This window comes from Hoplias malabaricus, chromosome Y (genome assembly GCF_029633855.1).
Source record: "Hoplias malabaricus isolate fHopMal1 chromosome Y, fHopMal1.hap1, whole genome shotgun sequence".
Classification (NCBI taxonomy): domain Eukaryota; kingdom Metazoa; phylum Chordata; class Actinopteri; order Characiformes; family Erythrinidae; genus Hoplias; species Hoplias malabaricus.
This window is the reverse complement of record NC_089820.1, coordinates 84357771-84379792: the sequence shown is the minus strand read 5'-3', so window position 1 is coordinate 84379792 and position 22022 is coordinate 84357771. Positions and strand designations below refer to the sequence as shown.

The 22022-nt window shown below is 41.7% G+C and overlaps 1 protein-coding gene across 1 annotated transcript in view; it reads left to right on the top strand.

Annotated features, from left to right (window-relative positions):
- sema6ba (sema domain, transmembrane domain (TM), and cytoplasmic domain, (semaphorin) 6Ba) overlaps window positions 1-22022 on the top strand; it is a 240161-nt gene that overhangs the window by 186267 nt on the left and 31872 nt on the right. Inside the window, exons 10-12 of the mRNA XM_066656615.1 lie at window positions 17-234; window positions 14053-14184; window positions 15949-16098. Of these exons, the coding sequence (XP_066512712.1) occupies window positions 17-234; window positions 14053-14184; window positions 15949-16098 (500 nt within the window). The remainder of the gene's footprint in view (window positions 1-16; window positions 235-14052; window positions 14185-15948; window positions 16099-22022) is intronic.

Below are 22022 nucleotides of genomic sequence, written 5' to 3'. Positions count from 1 at the left end.
TGTGTGTGTGTTTCAGGTGATGGTGTCCCGTGTGGCCCGTGTGTGTAAGGGGGACCTGGGTGGTTCTCAGCGTGTGCTGGAGAAGCAGTGGACGTCGTTTCTGAAGGCTCGATTGAACTGCTCCATTCCTGGGGATTCCCATTTCTACTTCAACCTGCTGCAGTCAACCAGCCCCATCATACGCATGCACGGCAGAGACATCATACTGGGGGTCTTCTCTACCCCACCTAACAGGTACATCCCTTCATTTAGACCCTTCTTCCTTAGTAATACTAATTGAAACCTACCTGTCAGTGCATTGAATCTAATGGCGCATTTACACTAACATGGTCCCTACTCTACTCTACTCTACTCAGCCCTACTCTACTTTAGAACCTGCTTGCTGTTTGCTTGTGGTTCCAAGCGAGCTAAGTAGGAACTAAACCATGATGTGTAAACTTTGCAGAGCGCTGATTGGCTCTTGGATAGGTGGCTGACAAAATACTCCAGCGAGAGCTGGATGGTGCAACAAGGAATGAAAAGATTGATCAGGACTGGTCTGATCTGATGCGTGGAGCAGTGCACAGTCACATAAAATAAAAACAACACATGAATACATGATAAATAAACAACAAATATTGTTACAGCTGCCATTGCTGTGGTTTCTGAAGCCCACAGTTCCCATTAGAGATGTTGTGTTGCGATGTTACCCGCTGGGAGCTGCATAGTGGAAAACCAACCAAGTACCTGGTCCCAAAAAGCGAGTAGAGCAGAGCTGAGTAGAGTAGATGCCATGCAATGGTATGCAGGTGAAGTTTAAAGAATGCCTTCACTGTGAAAATCACATGTTTTTCATGTTCAGATTCATGTGAAGCCTGCATTTTGACAAAGAAAATAGCCTTAGAGCTTTTTTTAGTCCTCTCATACGCTTATTACCATTAGTGCAATATAATAAATAACAACCATAATAACCATAGTTAACGCTCTCTCTCTGTCTGTCTCTATCACACACACACACACACACACACAAACACAAACACGGACACTGACAGCACACCCGCAGAATACAGATAAGCAGCAGGATGCAACATTACCCTGAAACAAATTATACAGAGAGGTTTTGAAAAGGGCATTTATGGCAAATGCCAGTGATGATGATGATAATAATAACACTGAAAACGTGCACACCTACTCACACAAACACAGAGAGACAGAGAGAGATTGAGAGAGAGAAAGAAAGAAAGAAAGAGAGTGAGAGATGGGGGTGATGCAAAGGAAGGACACAAGCAAAGTAAAAAAAAATAAAGATCAGATCAGACCACCACAGAGCAGGAATGATTTGGGTGGTGCATTCTCAGCGCTGCAGTGCGTGGATCTGACACAGTAGTGCTGCTGGAATTCTTAAACAGCTCAGTGTCACGTTAGAACACACTTAAACTCAGAGACATTAGCTCATCTTTTACTACACAGTTTGTGTTGGCCGTCGTCTTGTCCTTCATTAGTGGTCACTGGACGCTGCCCACTGGACGGAACATTGGCCATCACACCGAGGGGTTTAAAAACTCAAGCAGCGCTGCTGTGTCTGATCCACTCTACACCAGCACAACACACACTAACACACCACCACCACGTCAGTGTCACTGCAGCGCTGAGAATGATCCAACAGCCAAAAGTCTGGAGTGCAGGGTGAAATGGGGATAGTAAAGTATGCAGAGGGACTACATCGTGTATCTAGAGAACAACAAAAGGCATCTCTAACGTCAGTGAAGCTGATAAAATAGACAAGCTCTGAAGCCTTTGAAACAAACATTGTGTCGTCCAAATATACATCGTCCTTCAGATTAGCGTCCAGCGTCTCCGTGGCAACAGGCAAACAGAGATTTCTGCCTTTCAATGCCTCAAAATGGCTGCCACCTAAAAGTGGCACCGGTGGTGGGCACTTTTTACGGCTGATTCAAATGTCTCCTTGGAAACTGAGAATAATGTTCTATTTTGGCCCAGTGACACCTGAGATCCCCTCCTCCGAGCAATAAACGTATTAAAACGAGCATGAAATGGAGCCGCAGTAGCGTTTGAGTTCAGCTCGCTTCCGCAGCGGTAAAAGATATAATGTCCTTTTCTTAAGTGTGACATATCTCCCAATAGCTCCGAAGCTCATGAATGTTTTACACAAAACCCCGTTGGAGGAGATATCTCTGTACACCTGCTAAGTGAAGTGATAGAGCAGAAAACAGAGCTGTTACAGAGACACGCAACATGGGTAATAAGCCGTAGTCTGTGGGTTATAAAAACAGATGAGTCATTCTGGCAGTTTGCAAGCAGAGATTCGCTCAAATATGTAATAAAACTGAAACCACAGACCGTCTTCTGTTTATTCTGCTTCTTCTACTTCTGTTCAAAGGGTAAAATGTTAAAGCAATACGTTTGTAAAGTACTAGTTCATTTAAAATCCAAATGCAAATATTAAATCGCAGTGATGTCAAGATTTGTGGCTGAAGGAGAAAAATGGAGTGGAAAAAAAATGCACTTCCTGACAAGGACTCACCAAACTTAATACTCATTAAAGTGGACATATCATGAATAAAATACATTTTTAATGCATGCGAACATTTATTTAGGGCCCTACCAATCACTTGTCCCGCCTCCTCATCTGAGTCTCTCCAATCACATTGCTGGACCTGTGTTCATGTGAGCTTGCAAAGATTTCTGTTCCTCGCTACTCACTTCTGGGCTCTCGCGCTGAACTAAGCTGTGGTTCGTTCTCATCTAAAGGAGCAGGTGCTGAAACAGGTCATTCTGAAGATGAGAATGGCACTGTGGTGTTTGTTGTATCCTTGTGGTAATTTGACCAAAGCATATCACAGTTGTTTCAGTAAGACCCCAGAACTATGTTAACTTTGTTTAAATGATATGCCCCTCATGATTTTAATATCTGAGACATCAGAGCCTGTTATATTCAACTGAGAGTAACCATGGTAACCACGATGCCCATTGTTAAAAGTGACATATTATTCTCCTTGTCTACAAATTCACACAGATCCCTGGGGTCTTTATAAAATATCTGTGATCTGATTTTTTAGAAAAAAAAAAAAACTACAAAGATCAAACAACCCAGCACCTAAACAGCTCTGTTCAGAACGACCAGTACCAGCACCTGTTCCTTTAAATGAGGATAAGCCACAGTTCACCACTACCCTGAGTGCGCAGCAGCGATACGTGTGCAAGCAGACATTCTCATTTTAGCCGTTGTTGCTTGGTTCTCTTATTTCTTTGCTCTAGTTTATTTAAGTCTGGGCAGAGAGAGACAGAGCGAGAGAGAAGCCAAATTAAAATCTGTGACTTCTCTGCTTTTTTGGACCACATTTTTAACGTGCCAAACAGAGGCATCAGCAGAATTGAAAAATCCCATCATTAAAGGAGAGGAGCAGATAAAACAGCAGATAAAGCCATGTTTTTGTGTTGGCCATAAAGAGTCTTTGTCAGATGAGCTATGGGAATCCAATGCCAACAAGTGCCTGCAAGGAATGAGTTTCTAATAAAGTGGCTTTTCATTTCGCACTACAGACCGCATTGTTTATCTGTATTGTTTACCAGTATTGTTTACCTGTAATGGTTGAATCGTTTTACTGCACTGAATGAAATATTCCAAGAATACAAAGCTGTCTCTGGGCAGTTTGCCTCCAAAAACATGAATTAGAACAAAATTAAATATCCGTCTGCCAATGAAACCTGGCAGCAGACACACAGGACTATAACAAAGTGCTGAACCGATCCCATGTGAGCAGCTGGGTATTTTCCATTGGTCTCACATTAGAAGCCGTGTTTTGTTTTATTTTGTCTCTTTCTCTCCCGCTCTTTCTCGCTCTCTCTCTGGGAACACAGCAGAATAAAGAGGAAAACGTCTTTTGAAATGTTTAATGTTGTAAAACCAAGGCTGATTATTCATCTCAGTAACTACTTTGAATCGAATAAATAGTTGGAATTGAAACAAAAGGTTTTATATCCATTTTTTGGATAATGCCAGTGACAGTTTTGAATGATGAATGGATCAGTAAAAAGTGTCTAAAAGTATTTGGAAAAACAAAAACAGTCCTGTTTCTTTAAAGGTTCAGTGCGTATTATTTATCTCGCATTGAGTTTGTAGATTGCAACCATCTAAGGACCTCCTTTAAACAGCCAGTGTTTGGTTCCGCCATTTTGGGCTACTGTAGAAACACGGCAGCACAACGTAGTGGCCTCTGAAGGTCCCGCTTCTTAAATGACAACTGTGTAGTGTTCAGACTACGGTAACTAAAAGTTATAAGAGATTATATATAAATAAAAACGGATCGGTAGATTTAGACCCATTCTGTCGGTCAGTTTATCATGTTTTCTGTTTCTCGGGCGTCACTGTCAGACAGATTCAGGGTCATGTGGTCCTGGGCTTGACCCTTGCCTCAGGTCAGATGTTTTTTTCCCTGTGTCTGGGCTTTGATGTGTTTTCCCTGTGTCTGCAAGGGTTTCCTCCGGGTGATTTGGTGTCTTCCCACAGTCCAAACACATGTTCCACATGAGTGTGTGAGTGACTGGATGCATGTGTGATGTTCTGTGACGGACTGGTGCCACGTCCAGAGCGTGTTCCTGGATAGGTCCAGGACCCTGAACAGGATAAAGCCATACTAATGAATGAATATTCCATTTCTGATAATAGATCTCTCTTAATCATGCACATTCCACCTTTAAATTTGAGTTTAAGAATGTATCTCCTGAAGATCTAAGGTAAATGACAATATGATTAGAGCCCACTTACAGAGCCTTGGAGTGAAACGTTTGAAATATGTGAAGAATCAGGCCCCATCCACGTGGATCTGGATATTTTTTAAAAATAGAGATTTGTCTCTCTCTAGGCAAATACAAAAACGCTTGCATTATCACGCCAGTCCAGTAGGGGGCTGTAGCACCTCTTAAAGAGAGACATCAAAACACCACAGAGCGAGGGAAACACACAGGTTTAATCCCAAATCACTCCATACTCCCTCTGTAGTGCACTATCAAGTCATGAACTCACTGACTCTAGATCTTGAGAGTGAATTATATTTTTCTAATACAGCATCATCTGTATTTGTTCATATGTGGGAATCAGAACTGTAGTGATATCTGAGTGTATGCACTGTAGTTGTTCACTTTTGTGACATCAGCGTTGCTGAAAATATTGTCCACACAAAAAACACTGACAATGCTTTAATAAATCTCCACCTTGGTGAGTGTTTTTTTAAAAACCTCCCTCTTCAGTAACTTAAAATGCAATTTTCATGTGGACAGGAGGTCAAAACAGGTCAGGGTCCATGGCTTGTTTACAGTTTGCGGAGTCCTTGCCGCTGGAAGAATGTACAAACTGCTTTGCCTTGACTGCTGCTTCTGCACATTAAAGAGACTTTGATGAGAGAGATGTTTGATGGCCCAGTGTTGGCAGGCTGTTGCTATGGTGATGGCACAGAGCTGGCATGACGATGGGCCGATATTGGCATGGTGATGGCACTCTGCTGGCACAGTGATGTCACCGCACTGGCAAGGCCACGGAATGGTGTTGCCACGGTGATGTCGCTGTGTTGGCAGAAGGTTGACCGTGCCAGTTTATGCCCACTGTGCTGGACACTAACACGGGCACAGTGCCAGGAGGTCATTTGTGTAGTGGTCAGCAGGTGAGCAGAGGAGAAGGCCAGATAGAGACAAAGGAATAATTGACAGGACGGTTATGAGTGTAGCTGTTTATCAAATATATTTAGAGAGAGAGAGAGAGAAAGAGAGAGAGAGAGAGAGAGAGAGACACAGACAGACAGACAGACAGACAGACAGAGAAAAAGAGAGAGAGAAAAAGAGAGAGAGAGAGAGAGAGAGAGAGAGAGAGAGAGAGAGAGAGAGAGACAGATAGATAGATCCAGGTTAGTCTCTCCAGCCACAAAAGTGTGAGACTGGAGCTCAAGGAGTCCTGACAGTTCATTGGCTGGATTGGAGTTGAGGCTGATGAGTTCCAGCAGCTTATTGGCTGAGTGAGTTTTGTAAAGGACTTCCACTTGTTGGCCATGTCTCTGTGTTTCTATCTCATTTATAATAACCAGCAGGAGCACAGCCAGCAGCAGCTCACACTTACACCTCAACACAACTGGCTTTTTGTCATCTCCGGACGGCCTACATTTAGTTCACAGTGCAACTGAGTCAATAAAACACGTCTGAGGACATTGCTGCACACAGCAGAGTGTCACAATTTCTTTAACTGCTGCCTTTCTGACGTTGACCTTACTCTGGGTTTACCTTATGCTTTGTTACCATTGGGACCATGATGCTCAATGCCAGGTGTTTGTTAGAGGGGTATGTATTCCAGCCTGTATCGGAGCAGTCTCTCGAGTGTTGGAAAGGATGGAGCATTATCCAATACCTCTTAGATGACCTGGAGGAGACTGCAAAATAATACGTATATTCATCTAGCCCCGTTTGTGGTCATACAGTATACAGTGACCTTCAAGCTCCAGGCTCTCGAATAAACAAAGTCCTTTAAAGGACCCTGAAAAAGTAAGATTAGTTATTTTTCCTCCAGAGCTCCCTCTACAGCTGAAGAGTGTAATTGCTGTTTATAGCACTGTCATGAAATCAAAGGGGACCGTGGTGGTTTCCTCTACACTCCTCCAAAAGTTACATAGTGCAGTCTCTGGAGCACTGAGACCAGAGTAGCAATGACAAAGACTCTAGTCTCCTTATTACAGTGATGCATCACAGTGATTTTGAAGCTATAACTTTAAGGTAAACATATATACTATCGGCTCTTTGTTAAAGTCAGAGAATGTAGAGAACAACTCTGTTAAACTCTGGAACCACTGAAGAACTGTGTTTATCCCAGTTTTAGAGCTTAGAATGAATGTGAAGGGTTTTTACATTAAGCCTTCGCTTTACTCTAAACAGGAATGCTAAAAACCACTCGTGTAAATAGTACCACTGGCAGTAATAACTAATAGCACTTTTCCACTGCATGGCACCTACACAACTCACTACACACTGATTTTTTGCTTTTCCATTTGGCAAATTTGATACCTGGTACTTTTTTAGTACTGGCTAACTCATGGTTCTCGCTGATTAAGGACTAGTCTGTGACATGGAATCCATGCAGAGCCCTGATTGGCCAGTGAGGCCTGTCAATCTTGACTAAATACAGACATCCAGCACAAACTATTTGTAAAATACCAAAGCTACATCAGAGATTACATTTGTTTTTATCTGCCTCATGATGGCAGCTCGTAAAATTACACCATAGTCTTTTGAAAAGGTTCAAAAGTTGGTGGCCGACACTAGACTCCAGCTTGGGCTGAATGGTACAACTAAGTTGGGTTCAGTCCCATTATTGGTGGAATTTTGTGACATCACTTGCTAAGTTTCATGGGGGCAGCCGTGGTAGTGGAGAATGATGCAGGTTTCGAAAAGATAGTAGATTCCAGTAGCGTAGGTATTGCACCTTCTAAGGGTTAAGTCTAAAAGGGTTAATCAAAAACTCTGGGCAAATCATTAGATGATTAGATTTGTCTTTAAATAATAAGAGTCTACTGTTTGTTGGGGGCCATTGGTATATTGTAGCCAATGAAATCTTTGGCAGTGCTCTTGTCCATAAGGGCAACAGGCTGTAGTCTTGGGAAATGTTCCAAATGATATCTCTACTCCTGTGCCCTGTTCCTTTACCTTACACAGCCCTGTTCATGTACACTATGCCCTGCCCTGCTCCGTCCATAAATTATTCCGCAGTCTTTAAAGGGTTTTCGATAGGCTGCCCTCTGGGACGGTCCCTTAAAACCTGTCAATTATTGGCCCTGTGCTGTGTTTCAATTCTCCACTTCTGGCTCATTGAGGTGGAGCAAATGAGGGGAAAAGCAGCATGAAGAGGCAACTAACCAAAGCAGAGCACAATGAGGAGGATTCTGTAATGTCTTGCGGACTTTGACATTTATTGCTTCAATCTGTGTAGGCACCGAATGGAATCTAATAGAGAGCAGTGAACCGGTCACTGTGACTGATTCGAGACGTGGCCAGTGGTCAGCCTGTGGGCAGTGCGCTTTGGCAGATGACAGTGCTGGCTCCAGTTCTGGCCCATCATTGGCCCAATGGCGGCATCCCAGCAGGACCAGTGTCAGGTGACAGGCGCCAAGCAGCCACCATCTCCCCAGCCCTCAAGCTCCAGCTGGGGATTGACTCTATACAGACCCTAATTACGGCCTCGTCTCAATCATTCCTCACCACAGAGCACAGCTTCTGGCCGCGGGGGGAGACCTGAAGGAGTCGTTTGGAGAGAAATCAAATACACACTTTTCCCCTCAAATCAAACCATGACACGTCTGTTTTTCTTCTTTAGCTTCGCACTGGAGCTTCAAGGCTTCGGCGGCTAACGTGGAGACTAACCCAACAATTGGAACTGCATTGACTTCATGCTTTAAATCATGCATTTGCCTCGGCGTGGTAGACAGATATTTAATCTCGGGAACACGACTCACATGAAATCGCTATAGCAAAGTATGGTCAAATTAATGGGTTACTCTGGAGCAGCTGCACATAAACCTAAGGTCAGCATACCTAATGTCACATGTGGGCTAGAGGGTTTAAATGCCCCCCATACTGGTCTCAGGAGTGATGGATTAGCAGCCAATAACTTAGGCACCAAGGTCTATATCGGGGTTAAAAGACAAAGATAACATCATCCCCATTTGAATACACACTGAAAACGACCAATTAAAGCAAAGAAAACTGTGCCAGATTCCCGTACCATGAACAGCTCCTGAGGTTTGATGCAGTGTTCACATATCTAGTGTATATTTTTCAAAAGTGTAGTTAAAGGCGGAAATCTAACAATGCCATGCATGAGTGGATCAGACACAGTAGTGCTGCTCAAGTTCTGACTCTGCCCATTCACTGGCTTATGTATTACATAAAACTACCTCATTTGTCTACCTCATCTAAAGTCAGAGGCTCATCTCCAGCACTGACATTTGAGGCAGTGAAGAACAGGGGAAAGGGGCTAACAAAGTATTCAGAGCAACTACATCAGTAATTGTAGAACTACAAAGTGCACAGTGGAGCTGATGAGTATAGAAGGTCATTTCATTTTGTAGGTATTTAACTTGAAAATGAAACTTATTGTAACATTTGCTTTGTAACTTCAGTGCAGTTATTATGCAGCTGTCAGAAACCGAACAATCTTTTCACTATTTTTTAACGCAAGTGCAGCAGTGCCTCAAGAAAGTAGCCTCATTGTTTCACCCTCTCTATCCTTTGCTTTCTTACTCTCTTCTTCTCCCTGTCCTGCGTAATGTGTTCTGTCCGTTATGTGCTTTGTGCCTGTGTCCGATCTCATTTCTCCGTGTCTGTTCTCTCTCTCTCTGAGACTGATGAGTGTCTGGAGCCAGGAAAGAGACTGGGCTTGCTGAGGGCAGATGGACAATCATTGATTTGGGACTGCACCAGAGAAAATAACGCTAAAGCAACTAAAGCATGCTCCAAGGCTAATACGATAACATTTCACTCACAAACTTATGACTTACGTGCCCAGAAACATCCCTCAAAACATTGACTGTAGACGTCTAGGGACATGGTTGTGGTTTTCAAGTTGAGATCTAGTCACTGTTCTCAAAATTTATTTTCAAACTTAGTTATTGGTACTTAATAAATGACATTTACATTCTTGTAAAGTTTAAAGGGCAAATATTATGAAAAAAATACAAATCTTTTATAATAAGGGCGGCACGATGGCGCAGCAGGTAGTGTCACAGTCACACAGCTCCAGGGTCCTAGAGGTTGTGGGTTCAAGTCCCACTCTGGGTGACTGACTGTGAGGAGTTTGCTGTGTTCTCTCTTTGTCCGCATGGGTTTCCACCTATGGTCCAAACACACGTTGGTAGGTGGATTGGAGACCCAAAGTGTGTTTGGTTTGAGTGTGTGTCGCCCTGTGAAGGACTGTATTATAAGAGTATAATCAGTAACAAAAGCAAAGAATCAAGAACAAATCATAGAACAAACTAGAGCTAAACCTTAAAGGAGCAATCTGTAATACTGACACCAAGCGTTTAAAATGGGAACTACAATACAATTTCAAAACAGTGGAGAGATCTGTCTGCCTCAACCCTCTCCTCCCCAGACACGACGCTCGGACAGGTTGCCAGTTTGAGGAAAACTGAACAAACCAGAGACGAGTTTAAGAATTTTGGACAGTAATAGCTAAAAGAATGTGCCATAATCAACCTATTTACACAGAAAAGTGTTTATTGTTTCAGTAAAACATCTACCTATGCTAAAGAAAGGCTAAAACTTGATTGAGCCCCCACCATTCTCCTGCATAGACAAAGCTGGTTTTATTATTATTTTCCCTTCCACCATAAATGTCGCTTTAGGAGTCAGATCTTTATTATTTATATAAAACACACAACCTATGTTTACTCCTTTTAATCTATACATAGGCATCTATACTTTAATATTTTTTCAAAAATGACTTCCTATAACCTGTTTAGGAGAAAATTAACCAACTTTGGAGCTGTTTTGTAATTCTGCTGCTTCGAAGCTGCCTCTATCTTTTAAGCACATGGCCAATATTTTCTGTATTTGCTGTCAGTCTGTTAAGATCTAACATTATCTCTGTTCACTTGGTCACTTCCTGGCTGTGTTTGTGGACTTGGCAACCCGGTTGGTTTGGACTGTAATGTGATGGGACAGAGGGCAAAGAGAATATACTGCTTCTGTACTCTCAGGGATGCCAGTGCTTCAACTTAGCTTATTTTCATTAATCTATAACCGCCCTGGACAATTTATGAGCAAGTACAATAAATGTATTACAGATTGCTCCTTTAAAACATAGATAAACTGAGGACTTAAAATAAAACCAAGGCAACAAATCAAGTATTAAACACTGGAACAGAGACAGAAATGAATAAAGGGACAAGATCAGACTGAAACAGGAACAGACTCAAACGGAGACTGAGGCAAAGACAGGGAAGGGCAGAGAAACTAACCCTGAACAAAGACTCAGAAAACCTGAGCAACCCGACGCCAGGAAGAAGGGGAACAACAGAGAATGTCAAGAGAAAAGAAACCATCAAAGAACCACAAACACCAAAACGAGAGTAACTATAAGCAATACATGAAACAGGATGAGAAGATAGCTAGGACATTAGAAAACAACCAATCGTAACCTATGACAGACAAACCAAAACACAAGTCAGAAAAACAGAGACATGTGGAATCAAACAAACCCAAGAACCACAAGCTACAAATGGCTTATAAACCTTAAAAAAACAAGGAACACCTTTGTGAGTCACATGAGGGCAGGGAACATGGCTAAGACAGGAACAGCAGGGTGAGTCACATGAGAGGAAGGGGCGTGGCCAAGGAGACAGACATGACAAACAAGAAGCACAAAGGAAAATAAACAGTGGATGTGGAAAGACAGAAAAACACAGCAGAGGCACATAGAGGATGTGTACTTAACTGCATTAAAAACAATGACAAACCCTGTAAAACTTACAGCTCTTTAATGCTGTTAGTTCAGTCACTGTAAGATGCTAAGTTACTACATTTGTGTCTTATTAAGTGCCTCATTTGGATTCAGCTCAGTCTGTGGGCTTTAAGGTGGTCTGAAGTGAAATGGGAGAGGAGTTGTAAATGAGGTCGAGAATTTCCCTGGGGCAGTCTGTTGCCCTGCTGGGCCGTGTGTTGGCATGTAGCTGACAGAGCTCTGTTGGGGGTGGTCTGGTCTGGTCCACATGGCGAACACCTGGACCCTGAATCAAGCCTCCGGGCCCTACCCCATCCATCCAAAAATCTGTCGACAGGGTCATATGACTAATTCAGAAAGAGTCACTGAAAAAACTTGCCTTAATAAACTTTAAATATTTATAAAACTACTAATACTTTTCTACATTGAGGATGTTAATTTGGCTGAAGTTGCCAGCGTTGTATATAATGCAGATCTAGAAAAAGTGCTAAAATGTGAGCATCTTTGGACATAATTAAAAATAGATGAATGAACATAGAAAGTAATTACGTATGTAGCAATGGGAGCAATGGACTTCACATAAAAGATCACACAAAATACAGACTGCTATTATTTATTGGGAGTTATGCTACGTTAATAGGAGGTTTATTTAGATTCTTTGTGCTATTATGGTTACTTTAAAAATCAGTCACACAGCCATGCCGTTCAGGTGATGGAATCAGGCAAAAACTGTAAAGAGTGAGATTCCCAGCAACTCATGGCCCAAATTGATAGTGGGAATAATAATTTAATCAGAGCCCCTTCAGAACAGAAGGTCTTACACAGTGTTTCCTGTATGCAGTTGTTAGTAACTATCAGAATGGTCCAAGGAAGGTCAACCAGTGAATTAGTGACAGGGCCATGGGTGCCCAAGGCTTATTGATGTGCAAGTGGAGCGAAGGCTAGCTCACCTTGTCTGATCCCACAGAAGAGTCACTGTAACACAGATTGCTGAAAAGATTAATGCTAGCCTTTGTTCCACACATGCATCAATAAACCTCGGGCACCCTTGATCCTGTCACCAGTTCACTGATTGTCTTTCCTTAGTCCATTTTTGTAGGCACAAATCACTGTGTATGAGACACACCCCACAAGACGTGTCAAAATATCGTGACCATCGCAAATTGTTAGTTTTCAAAGGGTTTCAGATGATAACGATTGACTGTTTCTTCTGCTTCCCACATCAATATCAAGTACTGCCTGGCCACATAGTGCCTTGCAGTTGGGCCTGTAGATCCTGCACATCCCAGCCATGAGAGGGAGCATGTGTCGGCAGGATGTTCCTCACATATCACTGAGCTTTTTGTGGGTATCACTAAATACCCACTGTCATATGTGGTGGCTCCCCACATCATGTGACCATCAGTTGGGGCAGCTGTGTTGTTCTGCAGCAAAGGCAGGAATGAAGCACTCACCACAAGGCATCCATACTCAAACCTGACCATCATCAGATCTCAAACTGAACCTGGATTTCTCGCTAAATACGATACTATTTCGGTCCATAGTTGTCCAGGTTTCACGTTCGTGACACCACTGCTCTCACACCTCCTAACAGCTTGGTCAGAATGGCCTAGATGGCGAGCAATTTGTGGAAACTGCCATCCTGCTTCTGTCAAACCAGTGATGTGCACCCTCTCAAAGTCTGTCAACTGGACAAAATGTGTCTAGCATTAAACAGTCTCTCACCAAGAGGTACACGATCCAAACATAGCATCTGAGAGACATTTTATAGGCGAGAGAAGCACTTTAACGTGCTTTTGTGGCAAGACCCAATGTCTAATCATACATCATACCACACCTGTAATCATTTACATATCTGAGACATAACTGCATGCTGAGGTTTGCAGTTGTTTTTTTGTGTGTTTGTTTGTTAGTTTGGTTTTAGTCAATGAGTTTTTTCTGTTAGAGTCCTGAGTATTACATGTAACAACACTTTCTAGGCCAATGACCTAATGTAATGTCTTTATGAGAATGAGAATGTAAATTGTAATGAATTACACTATTAATGACAGTGTGTAATTAACACATCGTTGTATTGCATTGCCTCGTATGCATCCCCTAATTTAGTTCATTGTTACTAATAACTATATATCATTCAGCGTCAGCAACCAGAGGGGCTCAGTGTATTAACTCAGTGTAATTTCAGGCAAGGTGCAAAACGATAATAGCAAACGAGCAAGTCTTCCTTTCACTTTTGCTCAGACACACTTTCATTTTAATAACTATACGCAGCTTACTGGCTTTATACTGAACGCAGTGTGAATGATGCTTGATATAATTGTGATGCCAAACCTTACAGAGTTCAAAATCCCTCTCACCTAACATGACACAATCTAACATTTGCAGTGAAATGCAGAATAATGAGTTTTGCCTGAGGCCAGATCATAGAGCAGTCTGTCAGCGAGAGGAAAAGCCCCGGCAGAGGCTGCTGGGATGTGCTTCTCCTGCAGCTGTTGTGACAGTGTGTTACGGCAGTGTTTGTAAGGTGTCGATCAGATGGCTTGACCGCAGATGTTGTTGTTGTTTGTGTTTGGCAGCATCCCCGGATCGGCTGTGTGTGCCTTCGACATGCAGCAGCTGGCGCGGGTGTTCGAGGGCAGGTTCAAGGAGCAGAAGTCCCCAGAATCCATCTGGACCCCTGTGCCAGATGAGCTGGTGCCTAAACCCAGGTAAAACCTGCATGTCTTCAAACACTTATTTGTAGAAATGTGCTAAAGCATTCCATTCTCTGTGTTGTATTTTTATGTTTAAATGTAGAGGCCACCATTTCAAATCGAACAGACCAATAGAAATGGTCCTTATTTGTAAACGGATTGTCCATTTCATCAGCTCCATTGACTCACGTTGTATTTCTATAGTTACGTCTGGTGCATCACACTACATGGTGAGCCTGTTCTTAAGTGTTCAGGCTGCCCCTGAAACATTAGAGGGCAGGTATTATTTGGGTGGGCGGTCATTTTCAGCACTGCAGGGACTCTGACGTGGTGGTGGAGTGTTACTGTGTTGTGTTGTTATGAGTGGATCAGACATCATACCAATGATCAGTAGAGCATTGTTATATTTGTTAACGAAACTCTGTGCTGAAAAATATTCAATGACAATCTCTATTTCACATTTTAAAACAAGAAATATGATCAAATGTTTTGTGCTTTTCATCGACGAATAAAGACTAAACTTTTGAAAACTGATAAATTACCGTTATTTCTGATTTGAAAACCGATATCACAAGGTCGACAACCATTGGTAAATGATTCTTTGAGAGTCAGCTCCTCTTCAATATCCACATTTTAGTGAAGAGGAGTCAACTCCCAATGAATCAATTCTTCAAGTATTTGGGTCTCGCCATTGGTCAATGATTCATACAGTTGAACCTCTTGTAATTGATTCCATCTTGGTTTGTAAGCGCCCTCTGCAGCATTGAACTTAAAAAGCGCATTTTAGTCAAAAGATTAGAAGCTAGACTTCGAAGCTTCTAGGTTGATACGATATGATTCCAAGAAAAAAGCCACAGAGAAACTGTCAAGAACTGAAGGTAACATGACATCACCATCAAACAAAAACATCTTGGCTTTTTAATGTTAATATTTTTAAACTAAATTTGAAATTGAATGAACTGATAGCAGCGCCCTCTAATGGCCATCAGTCAGTAAGAGATGCTGTAAATAATGTATAGTGAAATTGTCAGGGTAACACGAAGGGCGGACTGACGAAGGCAGACGCACACGCTACAACACAGACGTTTATTTAAATCAGAATATCAAAACAAACATAAACAGACTTGAGGGTAAACACGTTGACTGACAAATGAGAGGACTAGAAACAACAACATGAAACGAGGAAACAAAACAAGGAACAACTGACTAAGAATTTACAAATCGACTAGGAATTGGAACAACCGAAACAACACAACTTGGAATTAGAACATAGCAAAACAAATGACCGATAGCAAGGAAGTGACACAAGGGAACTTAAATATATAAACAGACGAGACACACCTGAAACAGATAACGAGGGTTAAGGACAAGGAGGCGGAACAAAAGCAGGACAAGGGTGGAGACATGAACAATAACAGACAGGGCCATGTGCTGAGAGAGCACATGGCAGGGAAAACAAACAGGACTGGGACAGGATGTGACAGAAATAATAAAATTGTGCATAAAAATCATATCATTGTTATTGAAACATTTTATATTGTGATACATATATTGATGATGATTTATTGTCCAGCCCTAAGACTAAAACGAATACAGAATCAGCTGCTAAACTAACACTGTAGTTAACTAACTGATACAGTGGACATATAGTGTAGAACCAAGGAGCTGATTCTAAGGTAGTGGCTGATTGGTGTATGCCTGGTTTTAACAGTTTGAGACTGAACACACACTGAATGCTGAATGTGCCAGTGATATTTCCTGGGTTTTGTTTGTGTCTAGACCTGGTGGGTGTGCTGTTCAGGGCTCCAGGTTCAGCTCCTCTACCGCCTTCCCTGACGAGGTGTTAAACTTCATAAAGACTCACCCTCTTATGGACGAGGCCGTCCCGCTGCTGGGACACAGACCCTGGATCGTCAAAACAATGGTCAGGTGGGTAACTGCACTGCAAAGTTGAGGGAATAGCACCTTCAGCCCTCTATCCTCTGAATTAAATCTGAGGGCTGGAGTTGCCATGACTACACGGTTTGAAGTACATAACTTCAAGACTGAACCTGATTACTGAGTTTTTTTTAAAATCCCAATTAATTTCATGCTTTTCTGTGGAGATTATGCAAACTGTGTGTTCACAATTGAACGTCCTTGTCCACGGTGCACCTCAGAGAAGCTGCATTCACCAATTATAAGAGGAGTCTACAAGCTAGTTACAAAAATCCAATACAAGATCTTTGTCGTTGTTTCTAATGGAGCTTCTAATTCAATGTGTGTTGGTGTTTTATCAAGTATCCATCAATAACCCAGACTGCATTACTTCAAAGCTACTTTTTAATGAATATACAGTAATGAATGATGATAGCCCTATTTCAATATTTCTTATGTGCTTCCTCAGTGGTATACCACATTATGTAGCTCCATTCATTTACTGATTGTCATACAAGCTTTCGAATTTTCTCAGAACACAGTACAATGTTTTTATTGTTCAAAAGAAAATATTTTATCCATTTGCAACTTTTTCACTGTTTTAAATTTTATTTTGTATTCCTGCATTTGGCCGTGCTAGGATTCCAACACTGTCATTGAACCACAGCTGTTCTGAATACTATTTTTAGGGCTATTTTTGGGGTGGGGTTCATTCAGAAAATCTGCAATTTAGACTTTTTCAAACTTCTATTTTAACTACACTTACTATGGGTGGAGCTGATCAGCAGAACGTTTTTTTTTTTGTTTGTTTGGACAGACTGAATATGGATGTAGTAGAGCTTTGTCTTTGTCTGTAGCCACATTTAGACCTATACCTTCATTTGAAGGGTGCCCCTGAAAAATCTTTGTTTCAAGGATTTGCCCATTTTAATTTGCTATTTTAAAAACATTTTTAGAGTCTCTAAACGCCATGTGTGACATGTTTGAACTTGGGTTCACATCTGAGCGAGGCATAATTTGACTTATATTCACATTGCAGTGACTCATCACTCAACAAGAATGTCCATCCCGGGGATTTGTCTGATTTCACTCTGATATCAGTCCTTGTGACTTGATTAAGGTTCACAGCAGAGTGACAAGTAACTTAAATTGATTTCACATTGCACTGACTAGTGATTCAACCTGGGTTCAGTTTAGTGAATTGTGACTCAACAGGGATTGACTTGGATTTACAACACAGGAATTGGTGATTTGACTCTGATCCATCCTAGAGTCTTAACTCAGATTGCCCTCCTAGTGTCTTCTGACTCAGCTCAGATTTGTATTCAATAACTCATGCCTGTACTAAGGTTTGCATCCTAATGAGTCCTGACTTGACTCTCATTTTTATCTCAATGACTCGTGAGTCAATTTGGATTTGCATCCTGGTGTCTCCTGACACGACCAGGATTTACGTGCCACTGACTGGATTTGAGCCTCATTGACTTATGACTCAGTTTTAATTTGAATCCCACTGACTCCTGACTCAACTCAAATTTACATCCCTCTGCCTCCTGACTCAACTTGGATTTACATCCCTCTGACTCCTGACTCAACTCAAATTTACATCCCTCTGACTCCTGACTCAACTTGGATTTGAATCCCACGGACTTCTGACTCAGTTCATATTTACATCCCACTGACTCCTGAATCAACTCAGATTTACATCCCACTTACTCTTGACTCAACTCGGTTTTGCATCTCTCTGACTCCTGACTCAACTTGAATTTGAATCCCACTGACTCCTGACTCAACTCAGATTTATATTGCTCTGACTCCTGACTCAACTTGGATTTGAATCCCACTGCCTCCTGACTCAACTCATATTTATATCCCACTGACTCCTGACTCAACTCATATTTATATACCACTGACTCCTGAATCAACTCAGATTTATATCCCACTGACTCCTGACTCAACTCAGTTTTACATCCCACTGACTCTTGACTCAACTCATATTGACATCCCACTGACTCCTGACTCAACTCGTATTTACATCCCACTGACTACTGAATCAACTCATATTTACATCCCACTGACTCCTGACTCAACTCGTATTTACATCCCACTGACTCCTGAATCAACTCATATTACATCCCACTGACTCCTGACTCAACTCGTAATTACATCCCACTGACTCAGGAATAAACTCAGATTTACATCCCACTGACTCCTGACTCAACTCATATTGACATCCCACTGACTCCTGACTCAACTCGTATTTACATCCCACTGACTCCTGAATCAACTCATATTTACATCCCACTGACTCATGACTCAACTCAGTTTTACATCCCACTGACTCTTGACTCAACTCATATTGACATCCCACTGATTACTGAATCAACTCATATTTACATCCCACTGACTCCTGACTCAACTCGTATTTACATCCCACTGACTCCTGAATCAACTCATATTACATCCCACTGACTCCTGACTCAACTCATAATTACATCCCACTGATTCAGGAATAAACTCAGATTTACATCCCACTGACTCTTGACTCAACTCATATTGACATCCCACTGACTCCTGACTCAATTCATATTTACATCCCACTGACTCCTGAATCAACTCATATTTACATCCCACTGACTCCTGACTCAACTCGTATTTACATCCCACTGACTCCTGAATCAACTCATATTTACATCCCACTGACTCCTGACTCAACTCATATTTACATCCCACTGACTCCTGAATCAACTCATATTTACATCCCACTGACTCCTGACTCAACTCGTATTTACATCCCACTGACTCCTGAATCAACTCAGATTTACATCCCACTGACTCTTGACTCAACTTGGATTTGCATCCCTCTGACTCCTGACTCAACTCAGATTTATATCCCACTGACTCCTGAGTCAACTTGGATTTGAGCCTCATTGACATCTGACTCAGTTTTAATTGCATTCCTCTGACTCATGACTCAGCTTGTGTTTATCTCCCCTATACAAAACATCAATCTGCACTTATTTGTAGCCTTTTGTGCTGCACCATTTTAACCTCTGACTGTGCTTCACTATTGCACTGAATGAAATTCAATGAAAAAGTCTTGTAACAGTAGAAATGAGGTCAGAGCTGTTTGCTTGGATTGTGCTTGCCTCACCTGTAAGCCATTTCTGATAAAGGTATGTACCAAATGAATAAATGCGAGTAGAAAATGTAAATGTCATTTTTGTGCATCCAGTTTGAAATGCTATTATGTATAAGATGCCCCAGGCCACGGTTTAGTCTAGTCTAGTTAATGCAAGGCTGATGAAGCCCTTCATCCATCTAGCCTAACAATGTAAATGTGCGGAAGAAATTATTTATCAGTGCTGTAAAAGTGCTGCCAAGAGCAATTTGACAGCTATTTACCTACAGCCTCAGCGCATGGTGGAGAGCAGTGGTGAAACTTTTTCTCTCAAATGGAAAAAAGCTTATTTAGCCAAGTCAACTGAATTTCAATTGAAATGCTCTCAGGGGCAGAAATTTAGATAATGAGCTGTATGCCTGGCAACACTTCCAATGAATATCAATGTAATGTCTTTATCAGGCATTGTAATGCTTGAATTAAATGTTTATAAATAGGGGCATACTGGCTGTTATCTCAATATCTTTCTATCTTTCTTATTTAACCTTTTTTCTTCATGAATCTTGACCTACTACAACACAGAGCCTGTATTATATACTCAGCTTAGACACTGATACATAGGCTATGTACACAGCCAGGCTAACACTAGTGTAACTTATTTATTAGGTGTACAAATAAACCTTAAATCTTTTTTTTTTTTTAATTATGCCATTTGAAAATAGCAAGCAAGAAATACATATGCGTCACTGCATTTGCTAAGGATTTTATAAAAGAAAAAGGGCTGCAAAAGCATGTGCATCAATTAGTTGTTCTTGAGGATAATATTGTTTCCAAATGATGTATAAATTTTGGTTTAGATGATTTAAACATAATGATTTTGATGTTAGCAATCATGAGCATAGCTCATTAATACTTTATTTGTGGGTTCAAGGCCCGCCCCGGGTGACTGTCTGTGAGGATTGTGGTGTGTTCTTTTTGTGTCTGTGTGGGTTTCCTCCGGGTGACTGTCTGTGAGGAGTATGGTGTGTTCTCTCTGTGTCTGCGTGGGTTTCCTCCGGGTGACTGTCTGTGAGGAGTGTGGTGTGTTCTCCCTGTGTCTGCGTGGGTTTCCTCTGGGTGACTGTCTGTGAGGAGTATGGTGTGTTCTCTCTGTGTCTGCGTGGGTTTCCTCCGGGTGACTGTCTGTGAGGAGTGTGGTGTGTTCTCTCTGTGTCTGTGTGGGTTTCCTCCGGGTGCTCCAGTTTCCTCCCACAGTCCAAAAACACACGTTGGTAGGTGGAATGGTGACTCAAAAGTGTCCGTAGGTGTGAGTGTGTGAGTGAATGTGTGAGTGTGTGTGTTGCCTTGTGAAGGACTGGCGCCCCCTTCAGGGTGTGTTCCCACCTTGCGCCCTATGATTCCAGGTAGGCTCTGGACCCACCGCGACCCTGAACTGGATAAGGGTTACAGATAATGAATGAATGAACTAAGCAACACTTACCCTAAAATGACATTAGTGCAGGAGAATATTTGAATTTCTTATTACAAAACATTACACAACAACACCTTAAAACATATTTATAGATCTAATAGGCAGTCTAACAAGACAACTTCCAGTCGTATCTCTCAGAAAAAGAGCATGTGTTAAATAAATCAATATTGTTTTTCACCGTTTTCACCCAACATTTTAGTCGATGCATACTCCATCTGGTGGAAAAATGAAACGCAATGAAAACAGTTCATAATCCATACAGCTAGACTGTACATCAGACTTGGTCCCTTGAAAACTTGTGATGTTTGTGCTGCTGTGGGAACAGAGCCTATGCTATGGGTGTGGACACTGCAAGTCAACCTTGATTCAAATGTAACTAAGCCCAAAACACAACGCAAGACACCGAATTACATTGTACTTTGTGATAACTGAACTATAATTCATGTGTGATCTTAGCTATCCGAGATGGCATGCAGATGTGGACCCTGTCAGGTACCACTGTCGGCGGTCTACTGCAAATTGCATTCCAAGCTATGGACCTCATTTTAAAAATATTTATTTGGTTCACAGTTCACAAAACAGATCTGGCCAACGTCTAGTAAAGCTATAGCAGCCCTTATTTAATACTTATGCAGCCCTCACATGGTAGGCAGGAATGCACTGCTTTAATGCTGCCATTTAAATGGGGGATGTGGGCCAGACCAAGGCCGGAATAATTTTATTATCTAGGTCTATTGTAGTAGCTTCTTAACTCATTACATTATCAATGGTATCAAGTGCTGTGATGCATTACATAAACCATTTGATGATGAAAGCAGACAAATAAAAGCATATGCATTAGGTGTTAAATAATGCATTAACGTCATAGACTTCATCAGACAGGTTATTGTTACCATTGTTACTGTCAGCAGTGACTATATTCAAGCTTGTTATCCCAAATCATTCATATTTGATAGGTATCATTAACAATAAGCCTTTCAAAATGTCAGTAGTAAACTCCAGCTCATGTAGTCACAGCTGAGATTCAGTACAGCCGGTTTCAGTGAGGGGAGCTCAGATTGCTCATAATCATGGTCCAATTGTATCGCCATTTTGTTGTAGATTACAGTGATGTTATTTGATATCAGTTGTGAACCAAAGTTTACCCAATATACATTTCAGCACAGTTTTTAATGTGCTGTTTTACTCATTCTTTCATTCATCTTCTGTATCCAAGGTCACGGTGGGGCTGAGACCTACCTGGAATCACACCCTGAACAGTGCACCAGTGTCATGGGGGTACCAGTGGTCTGCTTGTGCTAAGACACACCCACCCTGGATTGGAACTTCTGATGAGGAAAATAT